An 18,881-nucleotide genomic window follows, 5' to 3' on the forward strand; every position below is an offset into this window, starting at 1 on the left:
CCCACCACCATGAAAGCTGGACTTGCAAAGCTGAGTTTAATGGGATTTAAGCTGGCTGCTTTCCACCTCACTCCTCTTCCTAACTCAGGAACATTTAGAGCTTCCTCCTCCTCCTCCCCACACCCAGCTGGGTCCTTTTATTGCCTAGAGCTTCCTGAGTGAATTTGTGTGGAGCTTTTACAGGTGCAGAGGGCTGCCCATAAATCTGCTTTGCACGTGGCATGGATTTGGGAGCTGATTGTTTTTATAATTGAATAGTAAATCAATGTATTTAAGGCCAGTGTTTGCCATTAACACTCCTGAGTAGGAAGTGCTCCCTCTGCCAATAGTGGGGAGGTTTTAGGAAGACAATAACTGCAGATTTACAGTTTCAGCTTTGGGTTTTGGGGTTATTTTTAATGGTCATTCAGTGTTTGCTGTTCCAGAACCAGGAGAATTTGGGGAACATTTCACACCCCAGCTGAGCAGTGTTTGAAATTCAAAACAAGATGGAATATTTGGGGAAACACCTTACCCATGTGTGCCCCATCAGCCCCGTCTCCTGTGGGGATGACCCAATCCCCTGTGTGCAGGAGGGCAGCAGGGGATGATGATCATGAAGTTTGCAGATGTGGCCTGTGAAGCAGAGGGGTTTGGTAAGGAGAACAACCTGGAGATCACAAATGCTTGGAACAGCCACAGCAGCACAACAGGGAGTGAAAAATCACTGCCCTTGAGCAGCTCCTGCTTGGCTTTGCAGTTCTGCTGATCCACAGTTGTTCTCCTGGATCACAACAAACCCCAAAGCCTCCTGATGCCTTGAGAGGCTTCCTGGAACAGAGGCTGGACAGTGTTAAAGGAATAAAGTAGGGATTTATTAAAAGGCTTTCAGAGGCTTCACCTTGGGCAGTAGTAGCCACCTGGCAGAGGCTCCACCCAAGATGGACCCCGAGTCACCAGTTTTCACACTTACAAGTTTTGGTCCATTTCCATATTGGGGCTAATTGTCCAATTCCAGCTCCAGGTTCTGCAGTCCCACCCTCCCACATTACTCTCCTCAATTCACTGCTGTTTACACTTTTTATATAAATTACACTTTTTATACCCAAAGCTGTAACAGTGTCCTTTGTTCTGGGGCTGAAAAATGATTATTTTGTCTGACTGATCTGTGGGGACAGCTCACTAACCCTTTCTATGAGATTCATAGTTATATACCAGTGCAGTACAGAATCTGGAAAATGTGAAAGCTAAAACTGGAGGCATCACTCCCAAACTCCACTAACAGACAGAGCTCCTCCTTCCCTTCCAGGGTTTCCTGTCCTTTCTGACCTCTCCAGCCTTGCCCTTTGCTGCCTATCCCTGAGGCAGCCGGACCTCAGGGGAAAAGGAATAAATCCCATTTAGGGGTTTTAATATTTATGACCAGGGAAATAATAAAAGGATGCAATTTGGGGTGGCTTTATAGCACTTATCATAATGTTTCCCTGAAGCAAAGAGATAAAAGTCATCGAGTAATGTCCATAAGGAGTTTTTATATCTTCATTTTTTCCTTAGCAATAATCACCTCATTCAAAGATGGGTGTCACTTTACCAACAATGGAAATTCACTGCAATAATCCCATCCCCAATGTTCAATTGTTTTACCACATAGATAAGTTTATACCCCATGTTTATCTTGCAGGGACTTGTATTTGGACATGTCTTCTTCTTCTTTTCCCCTTTGTTTTCTGCCTTTTCATTCTACCCTATCCTGCAATGTAGAAAAAAAAAATGTACCCAAAATCTCAAGCATCTTTAGCATCTTTACTTCAAATTTGTATTAGGAGTGGATTGGTGTAAGATACACGTGATATAAAAACAGGACAACATGCAAAGATATCTCAAAAGCTGTACTTTTGCTTTCCCCTGTTGTGACAGTCTCATTATTTCCCCAAAATCTGGCAAAATCATAGCGATTTTTTTTCCCCCATCAGTTCTGAAGTTGTACCTTTTTCTTAAGGAAAAACAGTGCTTCACCACCAACTATGGAACGTTAATGGTATGTCGTGGCAGAAAGTATAGTAACACATGTATATTTCTATTTATATTTATATTTTTGGGGTGTGTATATATATATATATATATATATAAAACTAATATTCCCAGGTCTGCTCCACTGCAATTGGAGGCACAAAACTCACTTAAAGTCATCCCTTCGGGGTAGAAGAGACACAGCCATTTACTGATCCCTGACAAGATGTTTTCCCCTTCAATCTTTTTGCCCCGATTTCCCACTTTTATGCTATTTTCAGCCCTTCCCAATGGGATGGAACAATTGCGTGTTACAGGTGGGGTTCTGGGGACTGAGGTCATACCTGTGAGACACGTGTAGAAGGCATTTACATTCTCAGGGGTGTCAATGTTAATAAGGAAATCGGGCTTAATGAGGGGCTGGCTTTCTTTATGGTTGACCAAAGGTGTAGAATAAATTCCTTGGTCTCTCTCCACACACTGAGGCGGCACTAAAGGCTCGCCAGCGAGTCTCTGTGTGCCCCTTTATCTCCTTAAACTGACTTATTTATAAGGTTTAAAAGTTTGTTCTGCAACCCGAGGCGGGAGCGAGGCCAATGGATGCCTCACTACAACTCCCAAGATGCTCCGCGGCGCCGCTGAAAACTACAATTCCCATGCTGCACCGCTACACGATCTGCACTCCTATTGGCTGGCGGGGCGTTAGCGCGAATCGTCTCCACGGCAACGCGTAAACAAATGGCGGCGACCAGGCATGAGCGGAGACGGGACTGATAGTGGACTTCTCTCCGTCTCCTCTCTCGTTATTGCAGCTCATGGCGGGCAGCGAGGAGAAAGGGAGAGCAGGCAGCCTCGGGGAGCCGCTTCCTCCTTCTCACGAGCCGCCGCAGCCCCTCGCTCAGGAGTTCCCCGAGGAGCAGCCCCAGCTCGGCCCGCCTCACCGCGAGGATGAACAGGAGGAGGACGGCGAGGAGGAAGAGTCAAAGCTCTCAGAGGTTCAGACCAGGGCTCCCCAGCTGTTCGGGGAGGGGTGTGTGCTTGTGAGGGAACTGTCCTTTCCACCCTCATCACTCAGTGTAGGTGTGGGGGAAAGAAGGGTGAATGAATGGGGGCATCAGGTAATTTGGTCTGTGTCTCCTCACGTCTCATTTCTGCCTTGTTTAGGGTCCCTTCCATCCCCGTGGTGTCCAGGGTACTTCTGGATTGTCCCTCTCTCTCTCACAGAATCAATTAGATTGGAAAAAAAAAGTGAAGGTCGTCAATTCCAACCATTCACCTAACACTGCCAAGTCTCCTGGCCATATGAGATTAAGGATAAACTGGCACACGTGTGGCCAAATTAACCTTTTCCTGTTTAAATTCCCAGCCCTAAGCTTCAGTAAGCCCTATGGACACGTGTGAATTGTTTTCTCCCTGCCCTGCTAGGCTTTAAATCCCAACACCTCAAAATATCACCTCCTATTTTGCTTTGTGGAAATTTTCCTGTGCTCTCCCTTGCTATAATATAAAGGTGCTATAATGCAATTATTCAATTATTTATCTCGGTCCCTGGATTAGCAATTGTTGTGTGGCTCCTCCGAGTTCATAGGAATTTCACAAACCATTGTCTGATTTTCTCATTAAGCCCGTGCCCTGGTTCATTAGTGCCATCTGTCAAGCAGCCTCTTTGGCAAAGACTTTTTTTCCTCTGAGCTGAGCTGGTCATGCTGAACAAATGGAAAGGGCTTCCAATAATGTGCATTTTGGGGTGCAGCACCCTGCTAGTGCTGGTTTGCTGAGGTGTTAACATGCATAATCAGTGGGCTCGACAGCTTGGGGAATGGGTCCTGTACTTCAGCCAGGAGGGAAGAAAATTTAAAATTCCAGTAAAATCCTGATGAACCTTCTCAAATGGATGGAGGCTGGCATGTGGCATGGTTCTGTTTAGCTGCTTTGAGGGCAAGGTTCATCATTTTTCCTAATAATCATTTTTCTTAGTGGGGTGGTGAAGTGTTAGAAGCAGCATTTGATTGAGGACTTTTATCAACCCTGATCCCATTTGAACCCCAGCAGCCTCTGGATTCTCTCAAGTGTGGAATTTCCCTTCATAAACGTCTCCTTAACCCATTTTCCCCTTTTTCCGGTGTTTTTTTAGGATCAGTTGAAGGGGGTGTTGGATGAACACACCGCTGCTGAGGGACTCCACACCTTGGGCTACTCAGCCCCTGGGACTGAGTATGTTTATCTTCATCTGTCACTTCCTGTAAGTACAAGCAAAAAATCCATCAGTTTAAGGTGCTTTTCTGCACAAATATTTCCCTTTTTTTGCAGCAGCAAATAGCTGGCCTTGTTTAAAAAAAAAAAAAAAAGTCAAGAGGCAGATTTTTGTCTCTGCCTGTTTCACGTACAGGGGCTTTGATAAGGCTCAGAGTGGTTCCTGCTGATTGCCAGGGTGGAAGGTGGTTTGGTTTTTTTTTTGGTTTTTTTTTTGGTTTTTTTTTTTTTTTTTTTTCATGTAGTAGAATCAGCAGTGAGATTTTTGATTTCTTTTTCTCCTTATCCATTCCTCAGGTATGAAAAATGTATCTTCCTGCTTTAGTCAGCTGGAGGAAAAAGTAAAGGAATGTGTAAAACACCTGGAAATGCTGCATTCAGGAAGTTAAAGTGGTTGTGTCTTTTCAAAGCTCTCTCCTTTCCCTCCCTTTTCCACACAGCTTTGTTTCCCTGGCATTTTTCCTGACTGCAGCTCTCTTTTTGTTGTTTCAAAGTCGTTTTTGTGGCATTTTCTCCATTTCTGGCTGCTCCAATATCACTTTCTGTAGATGTCACCTTGTTCTGCTGCAGCTGGAGGGACCTTGGGGCATCTCTCCGATGTGCCAGCTGGGTTTACACAACCAGTTATTAAAATTATGATTAAAATTATTATTGAAATCCCTTCCTTTCCTTTTTCCAGGGTCGTGAGCTGAGGGACATCAGCATTCTCTCTGGATACATTCACCTGCAGAAAATGGAGCTTTCCTCCAATAAAATCAATGGTATGGAGTAAATAAACCACAAATTCTTGGGTTGTGAAACCGTCTCAGATGAGAAATGTGCTGGACCACAGAGTTTTAGTGTGACAAAGCCTGGCTGACATTTTAGTGGTGTCAAACATTCCACAGAACCAGGCTTGATCTCCTCCAAAGCACCCAAAACATCCACGGCCCATTAAGACCAGCATATGTTTATCAGTGGGAACATGGAGCTTAAACTCTCAGTTTATTACCCAGAGATAAAATTCCAGCAGATATGTCAAGGTGAAGGTGGAGATTTGACATATGCAGGTGGCAGAATATTCAAGTTATGCTTAGTTTGGTTTTCCTAGCCTCGAGTTTTCCCTTGTCAAGGTTTCCTGTGGGTGACAAAAGGTAAAAAAAATACCTTTATTATTATTTTTTTTATTATTTTTTAATTTTTGCATTTAGGGTGTCAAATGGAGACTGAGATAAAGACTCCACCAGCTGCTCCTTCTAGAACTCTGTCCAATTTTTTTTTAATTCAACATCTAGTGGAATAAGATGTGGTGGGGCAACCACATTATTTCTTTCAAGTTCCTTTCACTTGAGGAGCTGCAGTCCAAGAATAGCAGCACTTTTGTAAAGCAGATCCTCTCCCTGCTCATTTTAATAAGAGGCTTTTTGCTGTTTTCCTGTGGAGGCCAGATATGAACAGAGCAGGGACTTTTCCATAGCAACCACTCATTTACTCCTCAGTTGTGGCCTAAATGCTTTTTTCCAATAATTGATAACTCAAGACAGAGTGAATCTGTCATTGTAGAGGTAGATAGAATATATATTAAAAAAAAAAGAAAATAAATTCTTGCTTAAAGGCAAGTCGGCTGGCATAATGAAAATTAAATGTGGAACTTGGATGTTTAATCTTTGTGGTTTATAAACCTTTTTATTTCCTCTAGGAGAAGGTGTTAATATATCTGATTTCTGCATTTGACACATCACTTTCTGAATGTGCAACTCCAAATTGACTCTTAATTTGTGCAGGATGTAATTATCACATTTTGCATTGATGATCTTTGTATTCAGGCACAGGATTTGACATTTTGTTTCATTTCTAGATCTTTCCTGTATCAGTCACATGCCTTATTTAATAGAGCTGAATGCTTCCAAAAACCAACTGACCACATATTTCAATTTTAAAGCACCTAAAAACCTCAGGGTAAGTCTTCAAAAAAAAAAAAAAAACATTTTGAAGGTTTAAATTCAAAACCGTTTTCTGAATCTAAGTCAGGTGTATTTGAGCATAGACAAAAGTAAATTTTTATACCCTCTTTATTCTTCTTTCTTACCTCAGTTCATATTTTCCATTTTCCTTTTTCAAACGTTTGGGTCTGCCTTCTATTTATGTCTTTTATTTATATTTGTATGTCTATTTATGTGTATTTTATTTATATTTTTGCTAATTTATTTGTATTTTATTTATGTCTCTCATTTTTTTCCACACTGAACCCCTGCATGTGGTGGGAAGGTAGAACACACAGCAGACTCCCAGCCAGAGTCACTGCCAAAGAAATAACCCCAAATTCATCTCTTTTTTTCCTTTAGGAAGTAGATTTTTCACACAATCAAATCCCAGAAATGCAAGATTTGTCAGCATACCACTCACTTACCAAACTCCTGCTGGATTGTATCCTTTGGGGAATCTTCAATGGGACAAAAGTTGATTTTTTTTTTTTTTTTTGCTGTTTCTTCAAATTAATACCTGCTTTCTTTGTATTTTCCCCTTCATGTCAGTTCTGTTCTTAGAACTGAGATGAAATTGTAATTCTGGTGCTGAGACTGATCTTAATTTACTTAAGCATTGATGGTGTTAAAAGTGGGCACATTTGGGGGATTTTCCTGCTAGAGGGACGCAAAAACTCCTTTTTGTATCATGGAAAAGTGAAAAGGGGAGATGTCCCTTATACAGGTAATAAATAATAATAAAAAATGGATTCTTAAATCCCAAATGTTAACAGGGAATCAGCTTGGAACACTTAAATTAAAAAAAAGGAATTTGTTGTTTCATCTTGGACCCAATTACTTATGCAGGCTATTTAGTGAAAATGGAAATAATTTTTAAGAGAGAAAAATTCCTGGAATTTTTGAGGGAAGCACGTGGAGCAAAGGTTGTTCTGATCCCCACTTCTACACCCATCCCAGTTTGTGGAATTAGATACACTTTTCCTGCAGAAACCTGAAAAACAGGAACCTGTAAATTGACTTTCAGTGCTGTTTTTCCAAGGCTTCCCTAAAAATCCCTTCCTGTGCTTTCTGGAGCTTCACGTTACCCTGCTGCCTTCAAATTGCTTCCTGAGGGCTCCTGAATGTTTCTTTTTTTTCTTCAGGAATTGCATCCCAATTTTCTGCTCCCTGAAAAGGTGGGGACAGGAGATTGTGGAGATTTTTCTCTCTCTCACCCATTACCAACTGAAATTAATCCAATGCCTATTTCAGATAAAGCATTTGAGGGTACCCACTTTATTATTTGTTTCAATTATTCCCACTTTACATAGTAGGTGCAGGTGACACAAATCATGTCACTAAATGGCACCAAACCACTCTCCATTTGCAGTCCGAATTTTCCATCATGGAGCAAAAATCCCTCCAGCAAAATGAAAAAGGGGAAAGGGAAAAAAAAAAAAAGAAAAAAGTATATTTGTCTTGTGGATCTGATCTGTAGGTTTTGGTTTGGTTTTGTACTGCCTTGGATTTCTTCATTTGTCAAGGAAGGTGTTGGTGAAATAGGGATAAAAATGTTTTCATATACACAAGAGAATCCCCTAAAACAGAGGAAAATGAGGTCAGGATTGGAAATTCAGAATTCAGGCCAGCAAAGTGGCACCAATCTGTTTCAAACACTCCTCACCTGGCAGACAGCACAATCATATTTTTAATCACACATGAAAAAATCCTCTTTGAAATACCCTGCAGAAGCAGAAACATTTGGCATTTATTTCTCATTGACAGTAACTAAAGTTTCCTTACTATTTTTAAGTGAATTCTGATGCACGTGGTCAGGTCATCATCACTTTTTTTTTTTTTTTTTTTTTTTGTGCACACCTGACATCTTTCTAAAGGAATTGTCAGGGAGGAATTGCTAAACCAGGAAGAGACACAACTTGGCCAAAAATATGTGACAAAGTTTTATAGAGAGTCATTAAAGGGCAAAAATATTATTATTATTATTATTATTATTATTATTATTATTATTATTATTATTATTATTATTATTATTATTATTATTATTATTTAGTGCTGAGCAATTTACTGCCTCACATTGATGCTTGTGGCTTAAACTTGAATTTTTCCTTGTTCAAACTTTTGCCTAACTCCAGTCACCAAAGAATCACATCCTGGGGCAGAGTTTTACCTGATTTTGGGCAGATCCAGAGTCAAGTTCCTCTCACTTCATCTATTTTAAGGAGAAACTGGAGCTGGATTTGTTGTCAAAGGTTCTTTGTTTAAGGAATTTGAGGAGTTCTGTTCATGCTGAAGCTTGCTGAGAGGAATTCTAATTACTTGTACTGCAATGTTAATTCAAAATACACTTTCTCCTCTCAGGATGGATGGCCAGGACAGAACAGGTATAATTTAAATATATAATGAAATAGCCCCATAAAATTATGTCCTGAATAATTTCTGTAGGATGCTTCAAGAAGTGGGATTTAAACCCCCTCAGGATGAATCCTTTCCTACCCAACTCCCCACACCATAAAATCAGACTCAGTTTGTTAATTAATCACCTAATTACTGCTCAGGTTTTGTGTTCAGCCCTTTATTTTTCTTTTCCTGAAAGCAGTGCACAGTTAATGAGATTGAGGAGATCAGAGGGCTGGAGAAGTGTCACAGCCTGACCCAGCTGGGTTTGTCACACAACAGACTCACTGCCATCAGGGGTCTGCAGAATTTACCCATCAGAATCCTCAATCTGGTAAGAAACAATTCTGATGTTTTTCCTGCCTGTCTCTTATCAAGGTATCAATACCTTAATAAAGCTGAAGATAATGATGTAACAAATTTCCAGAGATAGCTGTAACACTGTACTTTTTTTTTAAATTAATAATACATATGTTGACAGAAACACAACCCAAACCTATTTTTGTGCAATCCAGCTGCTCTCAAACCAACAGGCTGCTTTTAACTATCTTTTACTTTGTAATAAGGAGTGAAAAATATTTAATGGGACTTAAAAAAGCACTCCCAAAAAACCTGTATAGAGCTCCTATTGGCTACATTGGCTTTAAGCACCCATGTAAATATTTGAAGTGGATTGACTGAATCCCTTATCAGAAATAGAAATATTCTTTTTCAATTATTTTAAGAAATTTAAAGGTTTTTATTCTGTTCTGTAGAAACAGATATAGAAAATACAACTCAGATTGGCCCTTGGCTGCTGCAATATTCAGGGGAAAACTAGAAATAAAATTAAAAAATAAAATCAGAAGCACAGCTCTAATGAACTGGACTCTTAGAAATTTTCTTTTTAAAGAAAATTTACTTTTTAAAGAATCTATCCCCAAATCCCTTTTGTTCCCAGAATTTTCTGTGCACCTCTGGCCCAGCATTTTGAAACTCTAGCTCCAAGCTGTACCAAATTAACCAGAGGTCTAACGAAGCTCAGGAGCAGAGAGGGAGCTTCCATGCTATTAATAACCTAATTGAACATTTAAAAGTCAGGAAAAATGTCAAGGACAGACAACTGGATTAACATTAGAGTCATCTGGCTTATTTATTTTAACAGTTCCTAAATATTTATTAATAGAAGATGAAGCTTCCAAGCTTTTAGCACAAGGTGAGGCTTGATGGCAAAATCAAATTTGCAAGGTTATGGAGGAATAATCCTGTGGAGAAGCCATCTGGGAATGTGTGGCCACTGGGACAGGGATGAGCATTGAGTTGTTATCCCTGCTTGGAATTTGTGGCCAGAAATGAGTCTCTGATTCCTGAGGCCCTCAGGCATGAAACCATCTGGACACCAGTGAGAAATCAGAGTTTGGAAAAACTCTGAATTTTGGTTATGGGTTGATATAAATGAGGAACAAAGTCTGGATATTTAGCAAAATGGAGATTGTTTTATTTGATCTAGACAGAGCACGCAGCGCTGGGGAAGGTGAGGGGTCAGCGCCCACTCCACGCTCCGTGGAACCTTGGTTTGCAGCTCCTTTTTATAGGATGCTTGTCCTTGTAGTCTCCAGACAGTTTGTCATCTGGTCTTGGTAAATAAGGGACACTAGACCTGGGGAGGGGTCTGGTCTTAACAGATAAGTTGTAATTGATTACACCAAGGCAGGAAATCTGGTGTTGCAAAATCTTTCAGGCTGCAATTGATTATACAAAGGCAGGAAATCTGATTTTGCAATATCTTTCAGGCCGTGGGAAAACCTCGTTTTACAAACTGGTATCAAATACAATTTACTACAAAACACAATATTTGTAACAGGGGATTTAAACAGAATGATTTAATCATATATATTTTTCTCTATCTAATGTCCATGCTTCATTTCAGACCTTAGTATTCTGATTCATACAAACTCCAATGCTTTTATGATTAACACAAATCTTTTATTATTTAGCACATGGGTTCTCCAAATCTGGGGGCATTTTATGTGGGAAAGTCTGGAAGAATTTACAGGAAAATAGGGGATTTTTTTTTTTTTTTTTTAATATTTCTGTGCTGTCACTGACAGTGAATGGAGCCATCACTTAATGTACATTATTATGGATTTATGTATTCCGGAGAAATTTTTGTATTATATCAGAGAATCAGGAAATCAGGAAAGGTTTGGGCTGGAAGGGACCTTCAAGGTCACATCCAGTGCCACCCCTGCCATGGCAGGGACACCTCCCACTGTCCCAGGTGCTCCCAGTCCCAATGTCCAGCCTGGCCTTGGGCACTGACAGGGATCCAGGGGCAGCCACAGCTGCTCTGGCAATTCCAGCCCAGCCAGGAATTCCTAATTCCCAAGATCCCATCCATCCCTGCCCTCTGGCAGTGGAAGCCATTCCCTGTGTCCTGTCCCTCCAGGCCTTGTCCCCAGTCCCTCTGCAGCTCTCCTGGAGCCCCTTCAGGTCATGGAATGTTCTGGAAGGTCTCCCTGTGTCCTTCCCTTCCCCAGGGGAACATTCCCAACCCTCAGCCTTTCTCCTCTCTACCCTGCCTTAATTTTTTTCATTATTTATTCTGTAATCACCAGTGTAAATAGAGCCATGATTACAGAGGGAAATTAAATGTATTTATAAATGTATATATTTTCCATAATTTTCCATGCATCCCTGTGTTCTGAATTTTGAGCTGGATGGTGACAAGAGTGTTCTTGGGCCAATATCAGCATTTAAAAAAATGTTAGAGCTCTTTTTATTGCTGTTGTCTGTTCAAGGGGAGTTGGAGATAAGCTAATTAGGAGAGAGATGATTCCTTTTTTATTTCCATGAGCAGGATTGTGACATATCAGGATGTGCATAAGGCTAATGCAGAAAGGCCTATTTGTGACAGGATTCTCCATGAGAAAGGATCCTCAAATCCAAGAAATAACTTCTTTTTTTTTTTTTTTTCCCTCAGAACTGATGTTTTTCCTAGAGGTTTATCAGTGGGAATGTAACGCACCAGGATGTGCATGAGCCTAATGCATAAAGGTCTGTTTTTGACAGGATTTTCCATGACAAAGAATCTTCAAATCCAACTTCTTTTTTTTTCTTTTACCCGTCAGGGATGTTTTTCATAGAGGTTTATTTGCAGTTTCTCTGCTTTCATTTTTTTCCCCTTTTTTTCTTAGAGCTTTAACCAGATTGAGAAGGTGAATGGGTTGAAGAACTTGAAAAAACTGCAGAGGGTGGATCTGTCCAACAATAAAATAAACAGTCTTCAAGGCTTGGAGGAACATGATCTACTGGAGGTGATTAACCTGGAGGACAACCAGGTACCAGACTGAGCTCAGCTTCTTCTAATAACACAGAATAATTTAATTTTTTAACACTCAGTTCCTGGAAGGGCTCCAAAAATCATCCAGCACTGCAAGAAATTAATATTAGAAAAGATGAGATCTTTTCTTTTGGTGTTTCCCACGTTGACTCTTGGTGTCCTCCCAGCCCTTATTTAATATCTTAGGTGAGTTTCTCTTTACTCAGGTCCCACTTTGGAGTTCCCACACATGGAGAATTTACAGTGCTCCCCTGGGTGGATCACAGAGGGATGAGTTTGCAGCTTTTCCAGCACAATTATTCTGGAGGATCTTTATTTACACCACAGCTCTGCTGCTGCCGGGCCTTGGGGAAGGGGGGGAGTGTTAATATTTCTCAGCCCAATTTTATGACCACAGATCCTTCTGAGCTGTTAGCTGGAAACTCCCTGCAAGGCAGACCTGCAAGAACTCTGTTAAAAATGTAGATTTTGTTATGCAGCACAATTTTCTGTACTGGAAGTACAATGGCACCATCCAACTCATTTGAATTTTGAATGCCAAGCCAAATATCCACAGTAATTTTGATATTGATCTTCCAGCATCCTTAACTGGAAAAAAAAAAAAAAACAACATAACAATTAATGAATCACTTTGACATCAGAGATGTGTGAAAAAAAAAAAAAAAGATAATCTAAGAAAATAAATATACAAGGCAGCAGTGGAACATTTTCTGTCATTTTCCCATCCTTGCAAGAAGATTTAATTCAAGTCACTGTGGGTTCTTTTTCTCCCTGTGTTTAGGTTGACATTTAAAGATACCTCAATTGCAGCAGACAGGAAATTCTCTAATGGTGTAGTTTTTATTAACAACACCACTTCCATTGCCTTATTTATTTTCCACTGTTCTTTCCAGCACATAAAAACTCTTAATTTTACCTCATCAAAATTTGCCTCTTTGAATGATGTCATTGAAACTGTTTAATGAGTCACTCCTTTATGAACTTTGCCTTTTGAAGAATAATTTAAAGGGGAGTTTTAATTCATTAACGCATGGAGTTACTTCAGTTCATGACCACTCAGAATTATCTGATTTTATTTTTAAAAATGAGCACAAACAGGTTTAGCTGCAAATGCGTCCCTCGTAAACATTCAGTGATTTTCAACTGTTGATGGTTGAAATTCTGGGATTTATTAAGAAATCCACTCAAATCACATTTGACTTGGTCAGACTGTCCTGTGTGGGCTTCTGCTTATCTCAAAGTGAGTTTTGACTAGGCCATGGTTGAGGTTTATGTTTTTAGACACTTTAAAAGGATTGAGGATGAATTAAGGAGAATCTGGAGTCTTTTAGGTTCAGTTGGGTTTTCAGGATTTAAAAGGGGCTATGAGAGAGATGGAGAGAGGCTTTTACATGGAAAAATACAAACAGGAGAAAAGGGAATGGTTTTACACTGAAAGAGGAGAGATTTGGATTGGATTTGGGGAAGGAATACCTGGCCTGGAATTCCCAGAGCAGCTGTGGCTGCCCCTGGGTCCCTGCAATGTCCAAGGCCAGGCTGGAGCACCCTGGGACAGTGGAAGGTGCCCTTTCCCCAAGGCACTGGATGGGTTTGAAGGTTCCTTCCAACCCAACCAATTCCACAATGATTCTCTGATTCCATCTTTCAGCAGTGAATGAAAATCCACACAAACCTGAATTAACCCAAATAACTGAGTGCCCAGCTTTCCTTTGTGCACAGATGAGACCCCAAGTGACCTGGACCCACTGGACACCCTGATTTATCCCTCTGGACACATCCAAGGACAAAAAATCCTGTTCCTTTTTAGCCAAGTGCTGCAAGTTCTGTAGGATGAACTTGAACTTCACTGAAAATAAACTCTTAGAAGGATTTTTTTTTTTTTAACTACCCAGCCAGAGCATGAATTTAACTGCAGATTTGCCTCATTTAAGCATATCAGCACATAAAAAGCCAAATGTGTTTGGGCTTGACATTTGAACAAACTGGAAAAATGCAGGTGCTTGGAAACTGCTGTGTGGATTATCCTGCTGCTCTAGCTAACAGCCAAGTTGTCTTCTTTTGTGCCTGGAAGTGCCTCATTGGGTGCAGTTAACATGTAAACCCCTTTTGGGATTAATAATGATTTTTTTAATACCCAGATTTGAAGAGCAGACATTAAAATGCTGCATTTTCCCTGTATAGTTCTCATGGATTCTGTTGCTGCTGATTTATTCTCTGCTTCTGTCCCTGCTCAGGTGGCTGAGCTGAGTGAGATTAAATGGATTGAAGATCTGCCTCTCCTCAGGGTTTTAAATCTTCTAAAAAACCCTCTACAGGTAAGAAAGACCCCAAAATGAGAACCTAAACCTGATGGTTTGAATCCTTTTACCCTCATTTTCTGTCTCTAGAAGTGCCCTCAGGACAGGGCATTTGTCCTGAGTGATCAAAGACAATTCTATCCCAACTCTTGTGATTTCTAAATTTTGTGTGAATTTTACAGTCGTTCCCAATGCCAGAAAGAAGAAAAATATAAAGAGTTTAATTTTTTCTTGTAATTGCCAGGTTTTTATTGGCTTTTATGAGCCTGGTCTGTTGTGGCACACAATGAAATTATCAGGAAAAAAATTACCTGAAATAACTTTTCCTGGTTTTCCATAATCTGAAAGGCTTTTCCTGCTGAGATGTCCTTCTCCTAAGCAAAGTATGATCAAATCCCTTTCCATTTTTAAATTCCCATCTTGGCCTTTCAAATATTGTGGTTACAAACATTTGAACAACACAGCTTTTGCTGCAGCATCTGAGCTTGTGAAGGGTCAGTTGGGGCAGTATCTTGACACCCTTCAGGGTAAAAAAGACTTTTATTTTGCATTGTGTTAATGAAAATTTAACTTTAACAAGAATTAAATATTGGCTGGATGAAATTAAGCATTTTGTGTCAAAACAGAAATTTTTTCCCTCAGGAACAAGGTGGTTATTGGCTCTCAGCAATTTTCATGTTGCTCCAAGTCACAGAACTGGATCTCAAGAAGGTTTCAGTGGAAGAAAAGGTAATCAAACATAATTTCATTCTGGAAATTTTTAAAATAAAGATTATAAAATCCAGGCCTGCAGCTGTAGCAAACCTCCTCCCCAGTATCCTGCTGGACAGAAATTCTGTTGGATTAGAAACCTTTCTCTGCTGTGGTGCCCTAGCTGGAATTTGGTTGCTGCATGTGCTGCGTGGGCCCAAGCCATGCTGGAATTGTTGTATTTCAGGGAATTATCAGTACAAAATGATCCTTTCAGGAAATCCATCACTCCCAGATTTATCTGTATAAATTTTGGGGTTCTGGTTTAGTGCCAGGCTCTCTCCATCCTGATCATACAGATGATGATACCAGAGTGTAATTCACCCCAACTACTCAAGATGTTGATCTTTGTCTTTTGTGCCAGCTTGTGTTCCTCTCAATATAACTTTGAATATATTAATGAAATTTTTCCTTCTCTATGGACTGTAAAAGCAAACCTGAGTGAGTGGTTTAGATCAGCATTCCACTTCTGAGTGATAAAAGTTTTTTCACAAAATCCTTTCCTCGTGTTGTTTTAGGATGCCTCCTCTAGCCTCCAGAATTCTCTTTTCAAACTGAATATGGAGGCACCAGCTCTGTGTCTCACTAACACAAAAGGGATGTACAGCAATGTGGGTTAGATTAGGAGTGTAGCCTGCAAGTGGAATTCCTACTTGTCCAACTCGCCGTGTTTGGTTCTCACTGTGGAATAGTCTTGCAATAAAAGAACTGAACTTCCTTCAGGATACCCTTGACCAGCTGATGTCCACCAGGATGCACCCACTGTGCTCCCTAATTCACTAATTCAGAGCAGAGGACCAAATTACAGCTCAAATGAAATGACTTCTCTCCTCCTACTTTCCCCCTGAATAGTGAGGACATGGAGTTCTGAGTTCTGAATATTTCCCCTCCTATCTCCCCATGTTTCTGGCTAATAAATGGAATTCCAGGCTGGAAAGGACCTCATGGATAATCAATACAAGGCCCAACACCTTGTCCAGCCAAATCCTAAAAGTGACCAGCACTGGTGAATCCACCACTGCCCTGGGGAAATTCTTATGGAATCCAGAATAGTTTGGGTTGGAAGGGACCTCAAAGCCCATCCAGTGCCACACCTGCCATGGGCAGGTATTGCATGTTTTGGTGTTTTGTTTTTGTCGGTTTTTTTATTTTGGTTGGGGGTCTTTTTTGGTTTTTTGGGGTTTTTTTTGTTTGTTTGTTTGTTTATTTTTGGTTTTGTTTTTTTTTTTTTGGTGGGGTTCTTTGTTTTGGTTTGGTTGTTTGGGGACTTTTTGGGTTTTTTTTTGTTAGAATTGGGTTTAAATGCTTGAGACACGATATTTTTTGTTTGGACTTAGACGTTTATTAGTTTTTATTTACATTATGGTGAGCTCTACAATACTTTCAGCTAACAAGTTAAAAATAGAGATGTATCTTATTTTTCACAAGGCCTTTTAAGGCCAAACTGTATAATTAAGAACAGACACTTAAATTATTTTTACTTTAAACTTAATAACTAATCACCTGTGACCTGCAATGTGGATTTTTTTTATCCAATTACAAAAAATCACCCAGACCCATGAAGAAGAAGGTGAAGAAAAAGGACAAAACCTCCACCCTAAAACCTCCATCTTGCTTTGTATATATTGCTATAGTCTAAAACCTTAAATCCTAAGTTTTCCACCCTGTGCTGTTACATACTTCTGTTCAAACTACACACCCATGATCCCAGTTCTGTCATTCCATTTTGGAGCCTTCTCCAAGTCCTCAGGTCAAAAGCAGTGTTCTCCTGGGGGTCAGGGCCTGTCTAAAATTCTCAGTTTCCAGGGTTCCAACAGGCAGGGACACCTTCCGCCATCCCATCCCAGCTTGTTCCAAGTCCCATCCAAACTCCTTGGTGATTCCAAAGGCTGTCCAGTCTCACTGTGGAAATTTTATGTCTCGTGTCCCATTGGAATTGCCTCATTCATTCTCAGCCTATTTCTGAGTGTGTGGCAATAATAAACCCTCAAAAATACACAATTTGTTAGTGGTCAACAGAGCTTTCAACAGGATGGATGGAGGGAATCCTTGGAGTGTGAGTGCTCTCCCTCCCAGAAAAGACAGGAATGCATTGTCAGGAGTTTGCTCACTTTGTTGATGCCCATCCTGTAATAAACACGGCGCTTCAATCCCCAAGGATTTGAGTTTGGCACCTTCCACCAGCACTGAGAGGATGCAAATTAATGGATAATTAAAACCACAGTAAACTGCTTTTGCATCCTAAGTGGCATCCTGTTTTCTTCCCAGGAAAAAGTTGACTATATTAGAGATGCTGTGTCTGGCTGCCTTCCATCCATCCCTCAAATCATCCTTCAATCCCCAGAAAAGATTTCTGCTCCCAGGCAAGCCCAGCACAAAGCCTGACTCTCAGGAACACAAAGCCATCTTTATTCCTGGTTATCTGCCAAACATTTAGCAGCTGGAAACAATTCCATCACTTCTCCCTTTCCTTTTTCCCCCTTAAATTTTTGGGAACAGGTCGCTGCTGTGAATAAACAGGACCCTCCTCCAGAAGTTGTGGCTGCTGAGGATCACAGGACTCACGTTTTGTACAACATTCCGCAGCCCCAGACAGTCCTGCCCAGGTGAGTTCATTTCACAGCTGCTCACTCAAGTAAAGCAGAAGTTTGTCATGTTCAGAGGGACATTTTTTCCCCAAGGAGAAACCTGGAAACGAGGCAAATCTGATTTGGTTCCAATTGATTATGAAACAAAACTCTTCATTCACCTCTAAAATATGAGACAGATTTTCCACAGCTCCACTCCCTTTCCTCAATCTGTTGGAGCAGATGGGCATTTGCAGCACTAATGAGAGATGCAAAATTCCTGTCCTGCACCACAAAAAGATGCAGAATTCCTGTCCTGCACCTCAAATGAGAGATGCAAAATTCCCTGCTCTGCCCAGGATGGCCCAAAACTGAAGCTGTCACAGCAGCCTGGGACACAGAAATGATGAATCCATTTTTTTCCCCCCACTTCTGTCAGCTTGGGGATGATAGAAAGTCAAATTCTAAGTGTGGAAAACGAGCTGGGCTGAACTGGGAGGTTAAGAAAGAGCTGGAAAATCCAAATTTTTATATAGATCCCTAATGGGAAAAGGAGAAACAATCCTGAAAGTGGGGAGAAAAATGGGATAAAAGGCAGGGAAAGTAAAAACCTCAATTAGCTGAGCTTCCCACCAGGATAAAACACTAAAAGCCCACCAAAAAATCCCCCCAAATTTAAATTTATTTAATTAATTAATATTTCATGAATGTGGGTAACAATTAGAGATTGAAGTAATTAGTGGCTCTTGTTCTCTTTGGAAATCAGATTTTTCTCCCTCATTTCTGCTTTGCCATTAAAGGGGCAAAGGTGCTGGAAAAATCACTGGAAGCAGCAGAGCTGGAAAACTTCTCCTTCCCCTTCCGCTTCTCTCCCCACTGCTGGCATCCTGTTGGGATAAAATGATTTTATGTGGGGGCTTTGGGGCACATTTCCTGTTCATAAGGGGAAATTTCCATGTTTTACTGGAAGGAGGAGATGATTCCATGAAAAGCATGGAAGGGAGATGCAGGTGGATGCTCTTGTTCCAGTGTCACCATTCCCAGGTGACTTCTCCCAGTCTCATTTGTCCTCTGGAAAATGCAATTTTGCTGCTCTGTTATGATATTTGAGGAATTCTTGGAAAAATTCTTCCACATAAATTGATTAAGAACACTATAAATATATGTGGATTATTTTTATATTGGCTGCAGTGGGCACTGAGATCAACCTTTGTGCCCCACACCCTGTTTTGGTGCTGAATTAATTCATAACTGAGTAACCTGATAGAAAATCCAGGATTTAGTAACTTAGAAATATGTATTTTTATTTTGACTCTCTTTTCTGGGATCATCCACAAAAAACAGG

The 18,881-nt window shown here is 40.5% G+C and overlaps 1 protein-coding gene across 1 annotated transcript in view; it reads left to right on the forward strand.

Annotated features, from left to right (window-relative positions):
- The first annotated feature begins 2,804 nt into the window (after nucleotides 1-2,804).
- The window catches only part of LRGUK (leucine rich repeats and guanylate kinase domain containing), a 40,776-nt gene continuing 24,699 nt past the window's right edge, over nucleotides 2,805-18,881 (forward strand). The window contains exons 1-10 of the mRNA XM_062492536.1: nucleotides 2,805-2,984; nucleotides 4,124-4,231; nucleotides 4,922-5,003; nucleotides 6,080-6,180; nucleotides 6,567-6,648; nucleotides 8,810-8,934; nucleotides 11,777-11,920; nucleotides 14,157-14,237; nucleotides 14,862-14,948; nucleotides 17,469-17,575. Coding sequence (XP_062348520.1) covers nucleotides 2,805-2,984; nucleotides 4,124-4,231; nucleotides 4,922-5,003; nucleotides 6,080-6,180; nucleotides 6,567-6,648; nucleotides 8,810-8,934; nucleotides 11,777-11,920; nucleotides 14,157-14,237; nucleotides 14,862-14,948; nucleotides 17,469-17,575 — 1,097 coding nt within the window. The remainder of the gene's footprint in view (nucleotides 2,985-4,123; nucleotides 4,232-4,921; nucleotides 5,004-6,079; nucleotides 6,181-6,566; nucleotides 6,649-8,809; nucleotides 8,935-11,776; nucleotides 11,921-14,156; nucleotides 14,238-14,861; nucleotides 14,949-17,468; nucleotides 17,576-18,881) is intronic.

The sequence above is a fragment of the Cinclus cinclus genome, chromosome 4, assembly GCF_963662255.1.
Source record: "Cinclus cinclus chromosome 4, bCinCin1.1, whole genome shotgun sequence".
Classification (NCBI taxonomy): Eukaryota; Metazoa; Chordata; class Aves; order Passeriformes; family Cinclidae; genus Cinclus; species Cinclus cinclus.